This window comes from Arachis ipaensis, chromosome B07 (genome assembly GCF_000816755.2).
Source record: "Arachis ipaensis cultivar K30076 chromosome B07, Araip1.1, whole genome shotgun sequence".
In the NCBI taxonomy this organism is placed as follows: Eukaryota; Viridiplantae; Streptophyta; class Magnoliopsida; order Fabales; family Fabaceae; genus Arachis; species Arachis ipaensis.
The window spans coordinates 91,566,311-91,587,705 of record NC_029791.2 but is presented as its reverse complement, the minus strand read 5'-3'; the positions used below and the strand labels follow the sequence as shown (position 1 = coordinate 91,587,705).

Below are 21,395 nucleotides of genomic sequence, written 5' to 3'. Positions count from 1 at the left end.
CTCATTATACCAAGTACGCAACCACATTCTTTCATGCACTTGCAACTAGGAACTAGTTCAAATTTTTCGGGTTCTTCCCAAATTCCTTTTAAGTTTTGTGAAATATGACGTCACTGGCATCTCTCCTAGCTTTATTGAGAACAGTTCTTCTTGCAACTCCCTTACTCTAAATGCATCCCCTTCATAGAATTTGTGCTTTAGGTCATTCCAAAGTTCACACGCATACACTTTGGAGAATATCTTGACTTAGTGGCGCAAGTAGCCATGAGAGTGCAAGTATATTGCATTTATCCCATGCATCGAACTTGCTATCTGCCTCATCAGGTTTTAGCAATGAACCATCCACAAACTTGATCTTATTCTTTCCATGTAGAATGCGCCCGAGTGGTCGTTTTGATTCGTTAGTGGAGTTGAAGTGAGAGCGTTACCTGGATTCTCACTTGGATGTAAGAAGTAAAGCTTGAGGGATCTTGATTGAGATTCAATGTCGCTTTCATGGCTTAAGCTTGAATTGACGAGAATTGTGCCATCATTTTCGTGAATCGCTGGAATTCAGCCATGGAGAAATCTTGATCATTTGAATTTTGAGTGTCCATGAGTTTCTGGACTTATCAGATCCATCGTTCTTTCTTGTGATCTCGCTGAAAATGAGCTTGAATCACAAGATCAGAATTCACAAAACTTGATTAAACCTTGAAATTGAAGGTACTCACAAATCTCAGAAAACCATCAAGCTTACTGCACCATGTTGAATCTCTATTCTTGGTGGCAGAGAAAGTGGGTGAGGGAAGAGAGATTGCAAGAGTAGAGTTTGAAAAGTTTCTAATATGAATTCTGACTTTAGAATGATGAATCGTTACATTTCTACAGAGACATGTCATTGCTTATGTACTGGCTGCCATAAGCTTAACTATAATCTTAACTACTCTAATTTGCCTAACTAACTACACACTGCTATTGCTAACTAACTAACTTCTACAAACTGTAAGTGTAACTAATTTAGTTATGGCAGTTGGTAGCTCATTTCCTTTAACTGCTCAGCTATCTTAATATACTGCTATCTAAAAAGCCAGGCATTATTTTATTGGCGGGATAAATTTTCTAGCCTTGTTCGCCCTTTTTGACAAGTTAAATAGACGGCCTTGGATGTCAAAGCCGAGCCACTTCGATAAGAGAACATCAAAGCACAAAGGTTTGTAACAAGCAGGTATTTATAAATTTTCATTTAAGAAGAAATAAATTTCGTGCCCAGAAACACTACAAATGAATATCAAATTATCAATACATAAATTTGAACCTGGATTACTCGCTCAAGAAAGAGTAACCACAGAACATCTTAAAAATTAAACTTTTGATAGTTTAAAAGAAAATAGCAAAGTATGAGTATGTCACTGGACATTAAAATACAAGGTAGAACAAATGATGAATCAAATATCAGTAGCATCAAGTTTCCAAGACTACTAACTGAGCCTAGGACAATCCAAACAGGGCACGAATTATACCAAGTAAGCCACCACCAACTAGTGCCTTCAACAATCTCATCTTTATATTTGTGTATGGTGGGTACCTTACTGGTGCATCGCCGAGAAAACTCCGATAAAGAACTGCTTTTTTGTGGCTAAATGCATCAAATGAGAATTTTCCATGGTATGCACCGACTCCACTCTCCCCAACTCCCCCAAAAGGCAGAGTATTTACTGCAAGCTGCCCCAAGGAAAAAGGCCAAATGGAAAAACAAAAGCACAAGTGTGTTGAGATTTCAAATGAATTAAACATAATGAAATGAATAGCACGGATGTAAAGGTGTAAAAGCCAAAATATTACTTAGAGTAGAACTAATTTCTGTATGAACCAATAACAAAGACTTGGGTACATAAAACATGTTTTACAAAAGACTTGTGAATCGCTTGTTATAGGAGGCATTCAGGGATACATTTCAAATCATAAACAATACTTACATGTAATGCAGTGTCATTGACAACCAAACCTCCTGCAGAAATATTCATTACAAACTGCTCCTTGAGCTTATTGTTGGTCGTAAACAAATACGCAGCGAGAGGCTTTGTTCCTGAATTGATCACATCAAAGCTTTCTTCCAGTTTATCAACCTGTTTCAAACAAGTGAATCTTATTTCCGAAATGCACTTGTCCCACGTATTGATGCACATACAACTTACTTTCTCATCTGGTAAACATGCAAGGATGCAACTATTCATTTTGTATATTAGATTTCTTGTAAAAGCAACCGGGGAAAAAAATACAAGCAAACAATGTAATCTTTACAAAAGACCTTTCACTAAAGTTACATTGGGGTCTTAATTCTCACCGTTATGATGGGAAGTAAAGGACCAAATATCTCCTCACGCATTATCAGGGAATTTCGTGGGATATCCAATAGAATAGTGGGGCTAATCCTCCTGCAATTTAAGGGAAAATATAAATGATAGTGTCAAGATCTTTACTATACAGTATACACTAAATAAATACTTCATCGATGAAGTTATTCTTTAGAGCAGACAGAGAGCTTACAGTTTGCTTTCATCTTTTTCGCCTCCAAATACAATCTTCCCAGAAACCTTCTCATCATCCAAGAACTTTGTCAAACGACCAAAGTGATTGGAGTTCACTATACGAGACAAATCTTTTGATTCCAACGGATTCTTTCCATAAAACTTCTCCAATTCGGCCTTGAGGGAATCCACCTAGAAACAGGAAACACTAAGCACTTAAGAAATAAAGAAAGATTTATAATCCCAACTACACTTGGGGTGGAAGTTATTACCAACTTGGGAGCATAGTCTTTTGTCGTAATAATATAATCTGGAGAAACACAGGCTTGTCCATTGTTACAACCCCACTTTCCAGCAATTATTCGTCTAGTTGCTACCTTGCCAGGTCAATTTCAAATTTATTTAAAGTCAAAATCAAATGCAAGGAAATCAGTATGGTAGCAAGTGATTGACAATACAAAAGTGACGCAAAGTTATACCTTCAAATCAATATTTGAATCAACAACAACCGGAGATTTTCCTCCAAGCTCCAGCACTACTGGTGTCAGATGTTTAGCAGCAGCAGCCATCACTATGCGCCCGACCCTTCCATTTCCTAAAATTAAAAGAAAGTTAGTTTAGTGTCAGGGATTACTGTGTGCAACAGAAATCTCAAGTAATCATAACAGGAGAAGATAATAAATCCCCCTATATTAATTAATAATTGGAATTCATACATAAGACCGACAATAAGAGTCTCAATATGTTCCAGATACAAGAACAACCAATGCAGCTAAACTAAGGTACTTGGTCACACCCATTGAGCATGGAGCAAGGCATAACCTCATTCACTGTCCTCCTTTGAATGAACAATAATGCCAAGAGATACAAAGTTAACTCATATCTATGCATCAATTATCTATCATTATAGCAGGCATATATGAATACTGCTTAGAAGAGCTGCAACTGCCATACTGCCTTGTTCAACAAGATATGTGAACATCTCACATACGGGATGCTTGATGTTGTAGTTAAGGAGTGGTTCTTCCCACTTAATAACTAGCTTTTAAAGTGTGGTTTCTCCCTTTCCTTAGATACTTAACAATGATATCAGAGCCTCAGTTGTCGACGCCATGGAAAAGGCTACCTATAGGCTGAATTAAGGTAAATATCGAACACTGATAGCCAGTAGCAAACTGGTTATCACTAGGTCAATGTCGATAGAGTGAAGCTTCCGTGGACGGGTGTGGTTTTCCACTTTCCTTAGATACTTAACACATTCTTGACCAATTAATTATATGATTTAATATTGTACATGACACTAAAAATATCTCAAGATGCAGAGTCCCTGCTCTAAATTTCAATCTAAGATAACCAATTCGACAGCAAATAACAGTTGCATTATAGAGGTATACTGTGATATATCCACAACCAAAATTCCATAGCAACCCAGCCAGCCATTATTTAAAAATGTATTTCCTATTCCCAAAAAAAGGTGGGGGAAAGAATAAAGCTTTTCATAAGAAACAACTTGTAGGTTGGCCACTATATAATGAAAAAGAAAATGCTCTCTGGAAGTACATATTCATGAAACCTGCATACATTAATTCAACAATCGTACACTAATGATTTCGGGACAAATTGAAATGAATACGAAATGCTATCAGATGCAATAAGTGACATCAGATACGGTAAGGTTCATATGATCATTGTCAATCCCATGTATCAAACAGGATATCATTTATGACTAAAACAACATCATCAAACAAGATATGAATGACATAGAAACTGTAAATTGCAAGCTGGGAAACACTCGTGATTTGAATGAGGCACATGATTTTTAATCTTTAAAGATTTCTGGTAAAACAATGCACTTGTTGAACTATCCAGAAAGCTTTTACAATTAGACACTTGCATAACATCTTAATGAAGATCAATCATAAGGGGAGTTTTCACCATTTAAAACAGAAAACCATATCATTTCAAAATCTTAAACCATGAAAGAAATTCAGAAAGTTCTAGAAAAATGATAAGGACCTGTATAAAAAATTTTGTCCCACTTTTGCTGCAGCAATGCAGATGTTTCATCAACCGCTCCCTCAACAACTCTTGTACAGGAGTTATCTAGGTACTCCCCTAGCAATTTTGCCAGCAGTGATGATGTGGCTGGAGCAATTTCTGATGGCTTTAGAACCAAGGCATTACCAGCTGCAATAGCTCCGATGACTGGTTCAAGTGACAACACTGTAAAAACAGATCGAAAATGTATTATTAACATCTTTATACACTTTAAAGATAGACCTTAACGGCATGAGAACATAAGTTGCCAACTCAACATTTGAAACAAGCTTTAACCAAATATTAACATACAAAACGGATAGTTCCATGCAGAGATGACTAACACAACCCCCAGTGGTTCGGATACAATTTCAGCTGTAGAAGGAAAGGTTGCAATTGAAGTTTTGACCTACATAACACAGAAACGCATTTGATAAAAGAATCAAGCAAAGCACTTTCTGTCCAAGGGATAAATTTCTCGCTTATAAAAAAATAATAGTACCTTTTCTGAAGTCATCCAGCGTTTCAACTCCTTGAGTGCAGCTTTGCATGAATTTTTGAACATAGCAATCTGCAATAAATACCATCAGTCATGCAAAGCCACAAAATGGCATATTTAATACTATTGTACTTTACGGTAAACATAATTTGTTCAATAAACGAACAACCTAACAAACAACAATGAGGAATTGGTTAGTTTCTAGTTTTCTTCTACTCTTAGGATTTTGTAAATAAGAAAGTGAAACCAATGAAAATAATAAATTCTTATTTTAATTATTTATTATTTTCCATTTACAAAATCCTGAAAATAAAAATATTAAGAATGGAAACAGAAACCTGTGAACCATAAATAGTCAAATGTACACCAACTGATTACATATCAGAGGTCACACTACCTCCATAAACAGACAGAACAACAAGATAAAATGTTACAAACTTTGATAATATAAACAAAATGTGCAGAACTAAGTTAGGCAGAACTGAGCAGCAGCAGCCTAAGATCCAAACTAAATTCAAATGAGAATTATCCAGTCCAATATGCATCATTGAAGTTTTTGACTTTATGGAATTTTAACCATATTAGTTTTTCATTACTTAAAATTTAAGAGAGTATCAAAGCAAGACTCCGGCTCCAAATGCGCAGAGTTTTCCCCTTCTCTGGTGCAAACGTGTTTCAGGAAGACATTTAGGAGTAAAACTTGGGAAGGTCTTCTGCAACACAATACCATCCGATCCATATAGGCACCTTAATTGGTACATGATTCAAACTTAAATAGGCACATAATATCAAAAATGAAAAATCCTTCATAGACACAACATCCAAAATCAACCGTTCATGCTTCATTTAATAATCTGATTATTTATTATAACAATTAACCAGTAGCATTGCTGAGCTAAACTGACTGGAATTCTATTTTTCAACTTTGTGAAAGAAGGAAGGTAAAAAATAATCCAATTGTTTTAGTTCAACAACCCACAATGTATGAACAGGTGTACTACCTGTCTACCACAAACCAAAAAAGGAAAAAAAGAAAGGCCACAACCAATTACCAAAGCAATACTCACTTCACACCCTGTGACGGTTGTTCAAGAAAAACCTTACCACCATTGTAGTTGTCGAAATAAATGTAAGAACCTATACAACCTACGAAAATTTCACAAGCAAAGGTAGAGTGGCCCCCCACATAAAAAGGAGAAAGGCCATGTGGGAGCTGAAGAGAGTGCCATTAATGCTCACAGCAACCGCACACAGCAACACTTCCAACACCAAAGTGAATCATCAATAAATGAATTGCTATTTAGCACTAACCAAGCACCCTACCACAAAGACACACATCTAGTTTCTTTTTAGTTTTTACACACAAAACATGCACCCCTACCACAAACTTTGACATACAAAAATAACTATTTTTATATCATGTCTGGTAGTGATAGATAGCATAAAAGAATTTTCTTTTTACATGTTTTGCTTTCACAGTCCTCACTTTTTGGAGGTAAAATAAAAGGTAAAAAATTAAAATAGTTGTCTCTATTTCTTATTTCACGTAAGATATAGATAGAGTTTTTGCATTTCAGTCCCTTGTAATTCTATCTACTCTCTGAAACCAAACGCCGCCTTAAATTTTCCAAAATGAAGAAACAGCACAACACATCAGCATGAAAGTGTTACATATGGTATAAGCTAACCTAACATCGTATAATCCCCGCGGAACTGGAGCCTTCCATCATAAATGAACTGCAATACTGTATAACAACCATCCAGAACAATGTCTCTGACAAGGACAGAAGACCACAGGAGCTTTATTCAGTATTCAGAATTCGGGACAACAATTATCGTAGCGGAACCATCAGGAATAAGATAAAATAAAAACCGAGGGATTAATGTTTATCATAGCACACGAAATTCAACGCCCTCCTATATTATTAGTGATTACACTTGCATCTACTATAGTATGAGTTTGACTTAAAACTCTTTTACTTATCTATTTTCTAAATAGCAACTTAGGTGTATCTGTCCTCCGAAATTCATTGACCAGCAGCAAATATTTAATGGAGATCAGATCCGCCACAAATTAGTCCGTGCTCTGCTACGGCCGACGGCGTAGAAGACAAAATAAGTTATTAGTAATTAATATTATTCAATCGTATTCATTGCTATGACTGGAATAATGCGACTTAATTAGTTAGTAAACGCAATTTTTCAGAATATTCTACGAACTGACCGCAACCACAACTCTAAATGAGGGGGAAAATCATGAGATATACTAATTATCAAGCAACGAATTGGTTATTGGTTATTGATACGCAGAGAACTCATTGCAGGTTAGCCAATAAACAAGGTGTAAACGGCTGAAAAGCAGAGGGGGAAAAAAAGTAAAACTCAATCATGTAGGAGTAGAGAGAAGAATAAACGACAAAGGAGGTGGCGGTGGTTGATAAAGAAGAAGAAGAACAGAGACCTCGTAAGCGACGGTTTCGAGTGGCGGTTTGGCGAGGTCTGAGTAAAGCGCGTCGATGATCTGCTGCTCGTGAGCGTCGCAGAGTTTGATAAGCGCCTTGAGCTGCGACGCTCTCCATTCGTAGCTTCGCGTTGTACCCGAAGCGAAAGTCGCCCTTAAGTTATTGACAAGAAGTGACGCTGCTTCTGCGTTGAACGATTCCTTCTTCTTTTCATCTGCATCCGTAGAAGACGACATTGTTATTGTTGAACCCGAAGGCGAGACGCCCAACCCAGAGTCAATGAAATAAAAAAGGTGAAAAGATGAGATGAGTGTGTGGGGGCTTGCAATTGGAAGTTGGCAGCGAAGCGTGTGCAAAGAAATTATAATAAGACGAAGGGAATTGTAAAGAGCGGAGTAAGCTAAGGATAGGGTGTAACGGGTGCTGTAGTGTCTTGTACTGCTTGCTTATATAGTTATATCATTTGATATATGGTATTGATCGCGTCGTGTCTGTTCTTCCCCACGGGCGCCTCCTGGAGTTTGGGGTGGTCGTCCTTAGTAGGGTGTGTATGGGTCGGGTGAAACTGGGTTTGATGTGATACAGATTCGATTCGAAATATATACTAGACCTATTTATTAAACCTGAACTCGACCCTAGACCCGATGAAACTTATACACTTTCGGGCTACAATTATACCGGGTAAAAACCGGGTAAAAATCGGGCTGTTAACATTACATTACCTTGATATCTTCTTATAAGCTAGCATATGAAAATATCCAAATTTACAAGATTCCAACCATTATTTGACATGGTAAAATTCACTTAGAAAAATATAACAAGAAGCAACTCTTCTCTAAAATTAAAGCATAACCATAATCAATACTAATATTGTCTAATAACACCAAATATTTAAATCAATACAAATAACACAAGATTATGCATTAGTCTAAAATCTTATGCATTTTAAACATAAAACATTAACTTATAGTCTTATAATAACTAATAACACAAAATATTAAGGTTTAGAATACTTAAATTCCACATAAGAATAGCTATCATCTATCACTAATAACACAAAATATTAATTGTGTATAATGACCGGGCCACCGGACCGAAGGTGACTCGAGCCATGACCCGGATCCGACTCGAAATAATGACCGGGTCTATTTTTGAGACCCTTATCCGGCCATAGACCCGATGAAATCACACCAAATTAGCTCCTAAAGTATTCGGAACCAGGTTGAATCTTCGAATCGGGTCGGACCATACACACCCCTAGTCCTTACCATTTCGGGCACAAGATATTGTAAGGGTTCTACCTTGTTTTAACTTTTAACCCTGTTTTGTATAGAATATTTTAAAATTTTGAACAGAGTGTATGGCAATATACAACTGGGAGTTATTCAATTATGTTACCTTATTATTATTATTATTATTATTATTATTATTATTATTTGCTAGCGAGGTGAATTTAGGATTATCTCACAGAACATAGATTTATAAGATTAGAACATGAAGTTGTGATGGATTTTCTTATTCTAGGTTAGCATCTCCATAGAAGTGGGGGTATATCTATAAGAGATTTTAATACTCAAATCAAAAGAGTTTTTTAGGTGAAATAATGGATAATATAAATATTTTTGAATGTGAAAATCGCACTTGGGGAAACTAATAACTCCCTTATTTATATTGCTTATCTCTAAAAGAAGGTGATGGATTTAGTTAACCTTTTTTCATGTTTTCAGAAAAAGTTTAGATAAGATATGATACCGTTTTAAACATGGAGGTGTGATTCAAATATAATGATATCATTTTATATGATTTAAATTATGAAATGCCGTTTATGGTTGTTATTCAAAGTCTCCAAACCGTGTTTGATTTGGGCAGTGAGTTAAGTAATTTTATTGGGACCAAAGGGAATGTCTAGAACAGAGCCCTCCAAACACAGGAGGTCAAATATCGGGTTCCTGTATTTTCTAAGTTCTAGTTTTTGCTTTTAATCTGTTTTACCAAGGTTACACCATGTGTTTTGATGATGTTGCCTTTACGGGAGAAGTTTAATAACATATTTTGGCTCTTCGAGGTAGAGCTGTGTGTTGTAGCTGATCAGAAAATTTTTGTTGGTCTAGAATTTTCATCAATAAAAAATTAATATCATTGTCATAGTATATATAGTCCTAAACTAACATATAATTTTTTTGGTCAAATTTTGATTTAGTTGTCACAAAGTCAACCCCATTATAAAATAACCAAGAGTATTGGTTTCGGATCGTCCTCAAGAGAATGGGCAAACATGTGCATCAATATTAGTTAGAATTCCGTGATTGACAGGTATAAACAAGAATTTAAACTACTAAACTTAACATGCAAGGAATCTTAAAGTGCAAGAAACTAAATCAAAACAACTAAAGCCAAGTGTAAGCAATTTTAATCTAGTAAGAGACCGTATAAATCTACCTCTATTCTAGAACTAAGTAAACAACTAAACTAACTATAACAATAATTAAGCAATTGGGATTTTTTGGGTTTCAAATACAAATAATAAAAGGAACTCTTGGCTAGGCATGGGAATTGGAGTCACCATCCTTGTCTAATAACCATATCTTGATAATTGCGAGGAACCAAGCTCATTAAGTCTATTACTATGCTTGAAGTATGTCAAATGGCTTGATCAATTTCAACTCATAAATCCTAATCCAACTACTAATTGACTTAGTAGTAGATTAGTGTCAATGGGTATCATTTTGACCACTAAGGATTCTCAAATCACCAAATCAATTAGACCCAATGACTCAAGTTCACCCAATTCCCTTAGCCTAGGCCAAGAGTATAGAAAACTACTCCATAATCAAAGGAAATATTTCATCAAACATATGGTATGCATTAACAAAAGACATATTCAAATTATAAATTAATTGGAAATCACAAATGCCCACTAACAATTATCAATAGAAAACAACTCAATTAACACTATCAATTATAGAAAACATCAATGCACTAATAGAAATTCAAGATCCACAAGGTTCATAAAATGAGAAGGAAAGGGAAACAACAAGAGAACACAATTCTAACACAAGATCTAAACAAAATTATAACTAGAGAACTCAGATCAAATAATTGAAACTGAAATTAACAAGACCCAATTCAAAATTTCAACAAAGAAAAGTAAAAAACAAACTAAATCTAGAGAGAAGTGGGGTTTTTTTGATAAACCCCAATTTTGTAGTTTATATTGTGTAGAATTTGGGGGTTTTGTCAATATTTCTCGCACTTATTCACAAGAAATGCATGGTTTTGTGTTCTCCCCCTAATATTGCTTCATGATGAAAAACATGCTTATTTTGCCTTAAAATTACCATATTTTAATCCTCTTCTATTGTCATTCGATGCCGTGATGTATTTGTTGAGTGATTTCAGGAATTATAGGGTAGGAATGGTCTAGAAGAGAGAAAGAAAGCATGCACAAAAGGGAGGAACATGAAGATTTGAATTTTTGGGAAAATCAGCAATGGCGCGCACGCGCACTCCACGCGCACGCGTGGATGAGGATGGCTGGAAGCGGCTCGCAAGGATGGACGCATCCGCGCAGATCAAAAGATTCCTATCGACACGCACGCGCACTTGGCACGCACGCGTGGATCACAAAAGCAATCGGCGCACATGCACGCATGGCGCGCACGCGCGGGAAGCTGCATGTGACCTCATTAAATGAAATCATGCCTGGTGATTTCTGAGGCTCATGATGCGCAAATTCAAGCTGTTTCTGCATGAAAAAGACCCAAAGATGCTAAAGGGAAAGGGGGGATCAATCATTTTACAGTAAGACACAATTTTAGCTATTTTTGGTTCTTTGTTCTTTGCCAAGATGTGATGTTTATGTGATGATTGATATTTCATTTTGGGCTTTAAATTGATTGAGTATCTTATAATTGCTCTTTGCTTGATAATTGCCCACCAAGTGTTCGAGGAAATGCATCAATGCTATTTTGGTTTCTTTTAATAATGTACTTTCAATTGGGTGCTTCTCCTCATTCACTTGTTGTCTTCTATACGCATTGAGTCCACTTTTCTTGTTGATTAGATACTCATTAAACATGACTTACTCTTTGTTATGGATGCTTGAGACTATACTTCTCATGTCATTTTGCATGCTTCACTTCCTCTTGCATCCCATGCCAAGTGTTATGACCCATGTCTTTATGATTAGATTATTGCAATGTTTCTTTTGGGCACTACCTTTCACTTGCATATTTTTGTTAAAATGATTCTTTGGGTTTAACGTTTTCTTATTTCCCTTCCCTTCTCAGGATGACCACCAAGAAAGGCAAGGAGAAAGCTCCAAGGAAACCGGCCGCAAAGAGGGCACATCAAAGATCAACTTCTAAGGCGCACTCTTCATTAGAAGCCAAACCCCTATCCAAGAAGGCTGAGATACCCGCTCCTATTGATGAGAAAGAAAAGAGCAAACCGGCAAAGGATTCTTCAAGGTTCCCCAACCGCTTATGTGAACTTGTGTTCCCCTCCATGGTTGTCAGGAACTATCATCCTGAGCATCTACTCGCTCCGCCGGACAAGGTTGCTCCTTATATTCTATCCCGCATTGAACCGCGAGGATGGGAGTTTCTTTTGAGGAAACAAAGGGAGATCAACCTCTCTTGGGTGGAAGAATTCTACACTAACTACCATCTCTCCTCTCTTTAATCGGTATAGATGCGCCGGAAGCAAGTCTCAGTTTCAGAAGAGGCTATTCAGCAAGTGCTTAATGTCCTACCGGTACCGAGTGACATGGATGGCTACCAAGAAGTCTTACATCAGCGAGAGAAATTTGGATTTGATTGGGACTCAATCCTCCGAGTCATTGCTGAGCCGGAGACATTTTGGACCCAAGGTCGACTCCGGATGAGGCCCAAGAGCATTGACGCTCGCTTCCTCACTGTAGAAGCTAGAGCTTGGGCCCAGATCCTATCCCACTATGTGCTACCTAGCACCCACAAGTCGTCCTTCACGGCGGATCTCGCCTTGCTTGTTTGGTGTGTTCTCACAGAGAGGCCGGTGAACAGTCCGTTTCTTGTCAAGCAAGCAATGAGTCAAGTCCACGCCCGGGGTAATTTGCCATTTTCAGCATTGGTATCTGATTTAGTTGCTGCTGCGGGTGTTCCTTGAGAAGCCAAGGACAGGAAGATTATAGTTCTGGCTAAGGGCAATGTGGTCCCAAGCGGAAAATACTTACATCTTCCCATGAACAACCCAAGCCTTGACATAGCCCTTCCATCTACTATCCCTTCCACCTCATCATCACCACCACGGCAAAGATCCACACTTCAAAGGATAGAAGATCTACATCGGAAGCTTGTTAGATATGAGTGGCCCAATCAACGCCGATACACTCACATCAAGAAGCTTCTGCATTGTGTTACCCCTAGCATGGAGGAACCCGAAATATTCACATCCACCTCAAACCCAAGTGATGGGAGCTCTGAAGGAGAGGATAGTGACGGTTCCGGTTCCGACCGCCCTTTGTGCATTGTTTGTAGCACGAAGGAAAATTCTAAGTGTGGGGAGGTCATTCGACCGATCTCCATGGGTAACAATCTCCTTCTTTCAATAGCCATGGATTTATCTTTTGCTTAGTAGTTAGTACATTGTTAGTACATTGCATGTGTAGTTAGTTTTGCTTGTAAATACTCCTTGCATGATAGTTAGTTTCTATAGAGTTGCTTGGTCGAAACAATAACTTCTTCCCCAAGAAACTGTGTTTTGGGGTACCCTACCAAATTTTGAAAAATTTTTGCAGTAAATTTGCTTTAAGAATGTATTTTGGAACATAGTGATTGAGCTAAGAAAACAAGCATGTAAGTTTTGAGCCCATTGCATGGTTACATCTTCTAACCATTAATTCCCATTCTTGTGTGCATATCTCTCTCTCTATGATTGTGATCATTGCTTTGTCTGATTATATATGTCTATTACTTTGTGTATGAATGCATTTACATGATTGAGGCCATCATTTCAATAGTCACTTTTTCCAAATGGCCTTAACCCTTTTATCTACCATTGCTAATCAATTTTGAGCCCATGATAAACCCTTTTTGTTCTTAAATAGAGCACATCAACAACCCTAAGCGAAAAACCATGAATGTCCCTAAATTTGGATCCTTGATTAGCTTAGGTAAGTTAGAATGTATATCATTCAATTAGGAGGGTATACTTGGAAATTTTGGGTAGATATATAGGTGTATAATTTTAGTGTAATTGAAATTCTAGGGTTTGGGAACATGATCATGCATTGAATGATTGAACTATATGCATTGAAACTTTTGTACACAAGGCCCTAAGAAAAGGGGATCATAAAAAAAAAAAAACTAACAAACGAAGCAATAAAAGGGACAAAGAAATCCCAAGACAAAGTAATAAAGAAAACGATGTATATGGGTGTGAATTGAAAAGAATGCATGAGTATGCAAAAAAGTGAAACTCAAGGGTAGCTAGGTAATGTATTATAGTTGTATAGGTTGTTCTATGTGTCTAGTGGGATCCTAGGTTAATTAAGGACTCAAATTTTAAGCTCACTTGGCCATACACATCCTTACCTTCACCCTAGCCCCATTACAACCCATGAATAAGACCTCATGATACTTGTAAGCATGCATTAAGTAATTGTTGATTGTTAGATGAAAGACGAATCCTGGAAAGCATGATTAGGAGAGGATTGAGTGACGAACCCTATACACTTGAGCGAATAGAGCGAATACACTTCCGGTGAGGGTTCGATGCTCAATCCCTTGTTTCCGGCTTTCACAAGAGTTCATCTAGCAAGTTATATGCACTCTTTAGTGATGTTCAATTTGGTAGGATTCATGAACTACATACTATTTTCACCCCATATATTCACATGTGTTCTTGGAGGATAGATTTACCCTTGACCAAGTAAGCAGATGATTTTACATTAGTTGCATGCATTCACTTAGGTAGTTTGCATTTCATAAACCCTTTCTCACCATGATCTTTAGTCTTTTTATTCTAAGCATGAGGACATGCTTGGTTTAAGTGTGGGGAGATTTGATAAACCCCAATTTTGTGGTTTATATTGTGTAAAATTTGGGGGGTTTTGTCAATATTTCTCGCACTTATACACAAGAAATGCATGGTTTTGTGTTCTCCCCCCAATATTGCTTCATGATGAAAAACATGCTTATTTTGCCTTAAAACTACCATATTTTAATCCTCTTATATTGCCATTCGATACCGTGATGTATTTGTTGAGTGATTTCAGGAATTATAGGGTAGGAATGGCCTAGAAGAGAGAAAGAAAGCATGCACAAAAGGGAGGAACATGAAGATTTGAATTTTTGGAAAAATCAGCATTGGCGCGCATGCGCACTCTACACGCACGCATGGATGAGAATGGCTGGAAGCGGCGCGCAAGGATGGATGCATCCGTGGGGATAAGAAGATTTCTATCGACGTGCACGCCCACTTGGCGCGCACACGTGGATCACAAAAGCAATCGGCGCGCACGCACGCATGGCGCGCACGCGCGGGAAGCTGCACGTGACCTCATTAAATGAAATCGTGCCTGGCGATTTTTGAGGCTTGTCATGCCCAAATTCAAGCTGTTTCTGCATGAAAAAGACCCAAGGATGCTAGGGGAAAGGGGGGATCAATCATTTTACACTAAGACACAATTTTAGCTAGTTTTTGGTTCTTTGTTCTTCTAGAGAGAGAAACCCTTGTTTTTCTCTAGATCTAGTTTTAAATTGATCTTCCCTTGTTGAAATCTGAATTGAATCTTGTTAATTACTAGTTTTAATAGTTTAATTTGAATTCCTTAGTATAATTTTTCTTAGATCTTGTGTTAGTTTTATGAATTCTTATCAATTGTCATCTTATACCCATTTCATAAATGTTGTGAATCTTGCTTTGTTGATGTTACATTGATGATTTCTATGATTAATTGTGTTGTTTGGACGATTGTATGTTAATAATTGTTAGTGGGTGCTTGTTAATTTCAATTTGATTGCAATTTGAACATGTCTTTTATTAATGCTTACCATGTGGTCGATGAATTGTTTACTTTGATTATGGAGTAGTTCTTTTCACTCTTGGCCTAGGCTAAGGGAATATGGTAAACTTGAGTCATTGGGTCTAATGGATTTGATGATTTGGGAGCCCTTAGTGGTCAATTTGATAGCCATTGACGCTAACCTTCTATTAAGTCAATTAGTAGTGAGGTTAGAACTTATGGGTTGATGTTGACCAAACCATTTGATGTACTTCAAGTATAGAAGTAGACTTAATGAGTTTGGTTCCTCATAATTGTCAAGATATGGTTATTAGACTAGGATGGTGACCCCAATTTCCATGCCTATCCAAGAGTTACTTTTATTATTCATATTTGAAAACCCAAAATTCTTGATTACTTGTCCTAGTTATAGTTACTTGTTTAGTTTAGAATAGAATCATATTGGATGTTACTTTGTTAGTTTGGAATTGCTCATGTCTTGCTTAGTTATTTGAATTAACTTCTTGCATTGTAGATTGCTTGTTTGATAAGATTCCCATTTATTTTCTTGCTCATGACTCACATCCCCGGAATTCTAACCAATGTTGAAGCACATGTTTGTCCATTCCTTGTGAGACGACCCGAGGTTTGAATACTTCGATTATTTCTATTGGGTTGAACTTGTGACAACCAAATCTCTCTCTAAATTTGATCCTCGAGGCTTCTTGTCGGTAGAGCTATACTTGCAACGCAACTTTATTGAAAGATTCTTTACCGAGCATCCTCTTGCGCATCATTTCTCTCTTTAGAAAACAGGAACCCAAAAACTAGCTAAAACTATGTGTAAGGTGTGAATGATTGATCCCCCCCCCCTTTTCTCCCTTAGTTCCTTGGGTCTTTTCCATGTAGAATTGAGCTCAGATTGGGCCTGAAGCCTGCTAGAAATCGCCTGTCACGATTTCATTAATGAAGTCACGTGCTGAGCATCAAGCGTGCGCATCATCTGAGTTCTACGAGCCACGCATACGCGTCAAGTATGCATGCGCATCTGTCACTGCTGCAGCAATCCACGCGTGTGCGTTGTCTCCAGTTCTCCAAAGCTCTATTTTTCATGTCCCTTCTATTTGTGCATGCTTCCTTTCCATCTTCTAGACCATTCTTACCCTATAGATCCTGAATCCACTCAACAAAATACATCACTCTTGCTCTTTGCTCAGATGGTCCGCAACTAAATTTTGTGACCCACTTCGATCCCTAATCTCAACGTCAAACTCTTGCAAGAGCAAGATCCAACGTATGAGCCTAGGTTTCGACTCATTCTTTGTGAACAAATATTTTAGGGCTGCATGATCCGTATACACCACTATTTTGGAGCCTAGCAAATAAGATCTAATCTATCTAATGCCTGAACAATTGCTAGAAGCTCTTTTTCTGTAGTGGTGTAATTGGATTGCGCCGCATCCAATGTCTTTAAGGAATAAGCAACAATGTAAGGGAGCTTACCATCGTACTTTGCAAGCACAGCACCTACGGCATGGTTTGACGTGTCGCACATGATTTCAAACGGCTGTGTCCAATTAGGACTCCTCACAATAAGAGCTCTCATCAACTCCTCCAATGCTTCTGCACAAGCACTATCAAACTCAAAGTCTATGTGCTTTTGTAACAGGCGCGATATTGGCAATGCAATCTTGCTAAAATTCTTGATGAAGCGCCTATAGAATTCTGCATGCCCCAAAAAAGAATGGAGCTCCCTCACAGAAGAGGGGTGAGGTAAATTGGTAATGACATCAACCTTGGACGGGTCCACAGAAATGCCCTTATCAGAAACTACGTGTCCTAACACTATGCCTTGTCTCACCATGAAGTGACATTTTTCGAAATAGAGGACAAGGGTAGTGTTAACACACCATTCTAAGACCTTAGCCAAGTTCCCTAAACAGCTATCAAAAGAAGTCCCATATTCATTGAAATCGTCCATAAAGACTTCCAGACAACTCTCCATAAGATCGGAAAAGACACTAGTCATGCACCGCTGAAAAGTGACGGGTGCATTGCATAACCCAAATGGCATCTTTTTGTAAGCAAATGTGCCAAAGGGACAAGAAAAGGTGGTCTTTTCCTGATCCTCAGGAGCAATATGTATCTGGAAGTAGCCAGTAAAACCATCAAGAAAGCAGTAATGAGATTTACCTGCAAGTCGGTCCAACATCTGGTCAATGAATGGTAAGGGGTAATGGTCTTTCCTTGTTGCGGCATTTAGCTTCCTATAATCAATGCATGCCTGCCAAGCATTTTGCACCCTTGTTGTGACTACTTCACCATCTTCCTTCTTGATAGCAGTGATTCCCGATTTCTTTGGAACAACTTGAACTGGGCTCACCCACTCACTGTCGAAAATCAAATAAATAATACCCGCATCAAGCAGCCTTGTGATTTCCTTTTTCACCACATCAAGAATGGTGAGGTTGAGCCTTATTTGGGGTTGTCTCACCAGCCGAGCTCCCTCTTGGAGGAAGATGCGATGCATGCATATATGGAGGTCAATCCACACAATGTCGGCCAAGCTCCAACCGTTGTGCTTCCTTAGGACTTTTAGGAGCTTCTCTTCTTCTTGGCTAGAAAGTTCACTAGCAATGATTACCGAAAACCCTTGGTTGCCCTCAAGGAATGAAAATTTCAAGTGGGAAGGTAGAGGCTTCAATTCGGTTTTCGCTTCAAGTTGAGGTTCTTTTTCACCAAGATCATGAAGCTCATCCTCATCGGTTTTCTCTTGTTTATCCTCATGATTGTCCTTCCCTTCAATAACAGGATAGTACAACCTGTTACAATCTTCTCTTTGAATCTCCGCTACTACCTCATCAATCACATCACAATGGAGGACGGAGTGCTTTTCAGGTGGATGTCTCGTGGTCTTTTCCAAATTAAACTTGATAGTCTTGTCACCTACCTCAAAAGAATATGTGCCGGTAAAGGCATCCAATTTAAATTTAGAGGTCTTCAAGAAAGGTCTACCAAGCAGAACAGAGGAAGAACTTCCAGTATCCGTCCGAGGCAATTCAAGGATATAGAAATCAACCGGAAACACTAAATCCTTGATTGTCACAAGCACATTGATGAATGAATTTTGTATGGTTTAGAATTTCACAAATGAATTCTCGTTGCAAGTATAGTTTCTAAACCAACAATAATCCTTTCATACAAAAATTTATTTGTCACAAGTAACAAACCCCTAAAATTGTATACCGAAGTATTTAAACCTTGGATTGTTCTCCTTAGGAATTGCGATAAAGTGTCTTGTTATTGGTTATGAGGTATGTTTTGGGATTTTTGGGATAAGAGACATGAAATGTAAATGGCAATGAAAATAAAATAACAACTAACAAGGCTCTTGACAAGGTATGATAACTAGAAGTCCTATCCTAGTTATCCTCCTCAATTGTGACCTCAATTGTCCCTTGCTCCCACTTAGTTAACCTCTAACCATGGAGGAAAGTCAAGTGGATGAATTAACTTGAGTCCACAAGTCCTAGCCTAATCTAGATGAAAGACTAGCTTTAGCGGCATTCAAATCAATTAGCAACTTCTAATTATCATTCAACAAAGGCATTAGATAACTCAAGAGTCACTAATTACTCTACCAAAGCCAAGAGGAGAAAATTCTATACTAAAATCCAACTAAGCGTTTCATCAAACACATGGAAGGCATAAAAGGAAAGTAAAATGAATTAAGCAATTCAACAATAAAGGAACATGAATCATAAATTGTATTAAAATGAAAATAGAAGAAACAAAAAGTGTATCAACATAAAAGTAGAGAATTACATGAATTAAATTACTCAAATTGGCTAACAAAGGAAGATAAAAGGTAAGGCTATTTGGGTAAGTGAGCTAAATGAAATGATGGCCTCAATCATATAAATGCATGAATACACAAAATAATGGACATAAAGAATTAAACAAATCAAAGATCACACTCATAGAAAGAGAATAATGGACACAAGAAGGAAAAATAAGTGGTTATAAGATGTAACCACACCATTAGGCTCAAAACTCACTAGGTTGTGTGTTCTTAGCTCAAAACATCTTCCACAATATAGATATGATTCAAGCAAGTTCAATGAAAAGTTTTCACTCAAATTAATTGAGGTGCCCTATAGATAAATTTCTTGAAAACTTTCATTATTTTGACTAAGCTTATTGTGTATATATATGCAAAAATAGGAAAATGCAAGTAAAAATCCTAAAAACCTAAAATGATATGCAAAAGTGTTGGAATTAGAAATTTGTCAGCCAAAGACGCCGATTCGGTTGGACGACCTCCCCACACTTAAAAGTTTGCACCGTATTGAGCTGGTAGATGAGCAAGGGGGTACGGCGACTCTCCGGATTGCCACTTTCAGCTGGTAGATCAACCGGTTACTGCGTATTCTTTCTCCGCTCCCGTTTTTGTTTATGGTGCATCATTCATGAAAACAAAAACATAACGCCATAAGATGAGAAGATACAAAAGCAAGGAAGCATACATTGTTGGAACGAGGTAATTCACTAGAATTGAGTGAGTGAATTAGTGTGACATTAATAACAAACAGGTGTGTAAATTCTAAATTGTGTATCTTTTTAGAACACACATTAGCATAAAAAGCGATGTCACAAAAGAAGCATACACTTCACTTATCCTAGTGTGCTTGAAATGCTCTAATAGACTTGTAAGGTAAAACAAGCATTAAAGAAGCATGAGAGCATTCAAGCTAAAAGAATATGGATGCATATGATCATAAAACACAATGTATTAAGGTAATGCACAACATCAATGGTGCACGAGTTGTGAATCACACTTTTCACAACGCGTACCACTAACTAGCAAGTGCACTGGGTCGTCCAAGTAATACCTTACGTGAGTAAGGGTCGAATCCCACGGAGATTGTTGGTTTGAAGCAATCTATGGTTATCTTGTAAATCTTAGTCAGGAAGTCAATTATGTTTATTAGTTGAATTATGAATAACCAAGAGAGCATAAATTAAAGGTTACTTGTTGTGCAGTAATGGAGAATATGTTGGAGTTTTGGAGATGCTTTGTCTTCTGAATCTCTGCTTTCCTCTGTCTTCTGACTCACGCACGCACGTCCTCCTATGGCAAGCTGTGTGTTGGTGGATCACCGTTGTCAATGGCTACCTTCCATCCTTCTAGTGAAAACTACAGTCACGCGCTCTGTCACAGCACGGCTAATCACCGGTTGGTTCTCGATCCGGTTGGAATAGGATTTACTATCCTTTTGCGTCGAGACTCATGCCGTCAAAGAGTACAAAGTTCAGATCTAAAATTTCATGAGATACAAAATTAGTCTCTAAAAGTTGTTTAAATACTAAACTAGTAGCCTAGGTTTACAAAAAATGAGTAGACTATGATGGGTGATGCAGAGATCCACTTCTGGGCCCACTTGGTGTGCTGGGACCCCCTTGGTGTGTGCTGGGGCTGAGACTTTAAGCTATTCACGTGCAGAGGCCATTTGTGGAGTTGAACGCCAGTTTTTGTGCCAGTTTGGGCGTTCAACTCCAGTTTTTGATCCTTTTCTGGCGCTGGACGCCAGAATTGGGCAGAAGACTGGCGTTGAACGCCAGTTTACGTCCTCTATTCTTGTGAAAAGTATGGACTATTATACATTTCTGGAAAGCCCTGGATGTCTACTTTCCAACGCAATTGGAAGCGCGCCATTTCGAGTTCTGTAGCTCCAGAAAATCCACTTTGAGTGCAGGGAGGTCAGAATCCAACAGCATCAGCAGTCCTTTTTCAGCCTGAATCAGATTTTTGCTCAGCTCCTTCAATTTCAGCCAGAAAAATACCTGAAATTACAGAAAAACACACAACTCATAGTAAAGTCCAGAAATATGAATTTTTCCTA

The 21,395-nt window shown here is 37.8% G+C and overlaps 1 protein-coding gene across 1 annotated transcript; it reads right to left on the bottom strand.

Annotated features, from left to right (window-relative positions):
- LOC107609401 (aldehyde dehydrogenase family 3 member H1) lies at nucleotides 1,219-7,984 on the bottom strand. The gene is made up of 10 exons (XM_016311359.2): nucleotides 7,508-7,984; nucleotides 5,050-5,118; nucleotides 4,860-4,956; nucleotides 4,527-4,733; nucleotides 2,990-3,105; nucleotides 2,783-2,887; nucleotides 2,530-2,702; nucleotides 2,327-2,417; nucleotides 1,959-2,108; nucleotides 1,219-1,704 (listed from the first exon to the last, which is right to left on the bottom strand). Exons 1-10 carry the CDS (start codon nucleotides 7,742-7,744, stop codon nucleotides 1,471-1,473), a joined length of 1,479 nt encoding a protein of 492 aa, XP_016166845.1. The 5' UTR covers nucleotides 7,745-7,984; the 3' UTR covers nucleotides 1,219-1,470.

Excerpts from the sequence above, each read along its gene's own strand:
- LOC107609401 (XM_016311359.2), bottom strand. The coding sequence starts at position 7,744 with ATGTCGTCTTCTACGGATGCAGATGAAAAGAAGAAGGAATCGTTCAAC. Across the intron at positions 4,957-5,049 it reads GCTGGATGACTTCAGAAAAG|GTCAAAACTTCAATTGCAAC; the intron begins GTACTATTATTT and ends TGTGTTATGTAG. Across the intron at positions 2,888-2,989 it reads ATTCAAATATTGATTTGAAG|GTAGCAACTAGACGAATAAT; the intron begins GTATAACTTTGC and ends TGACCTGGCAAG.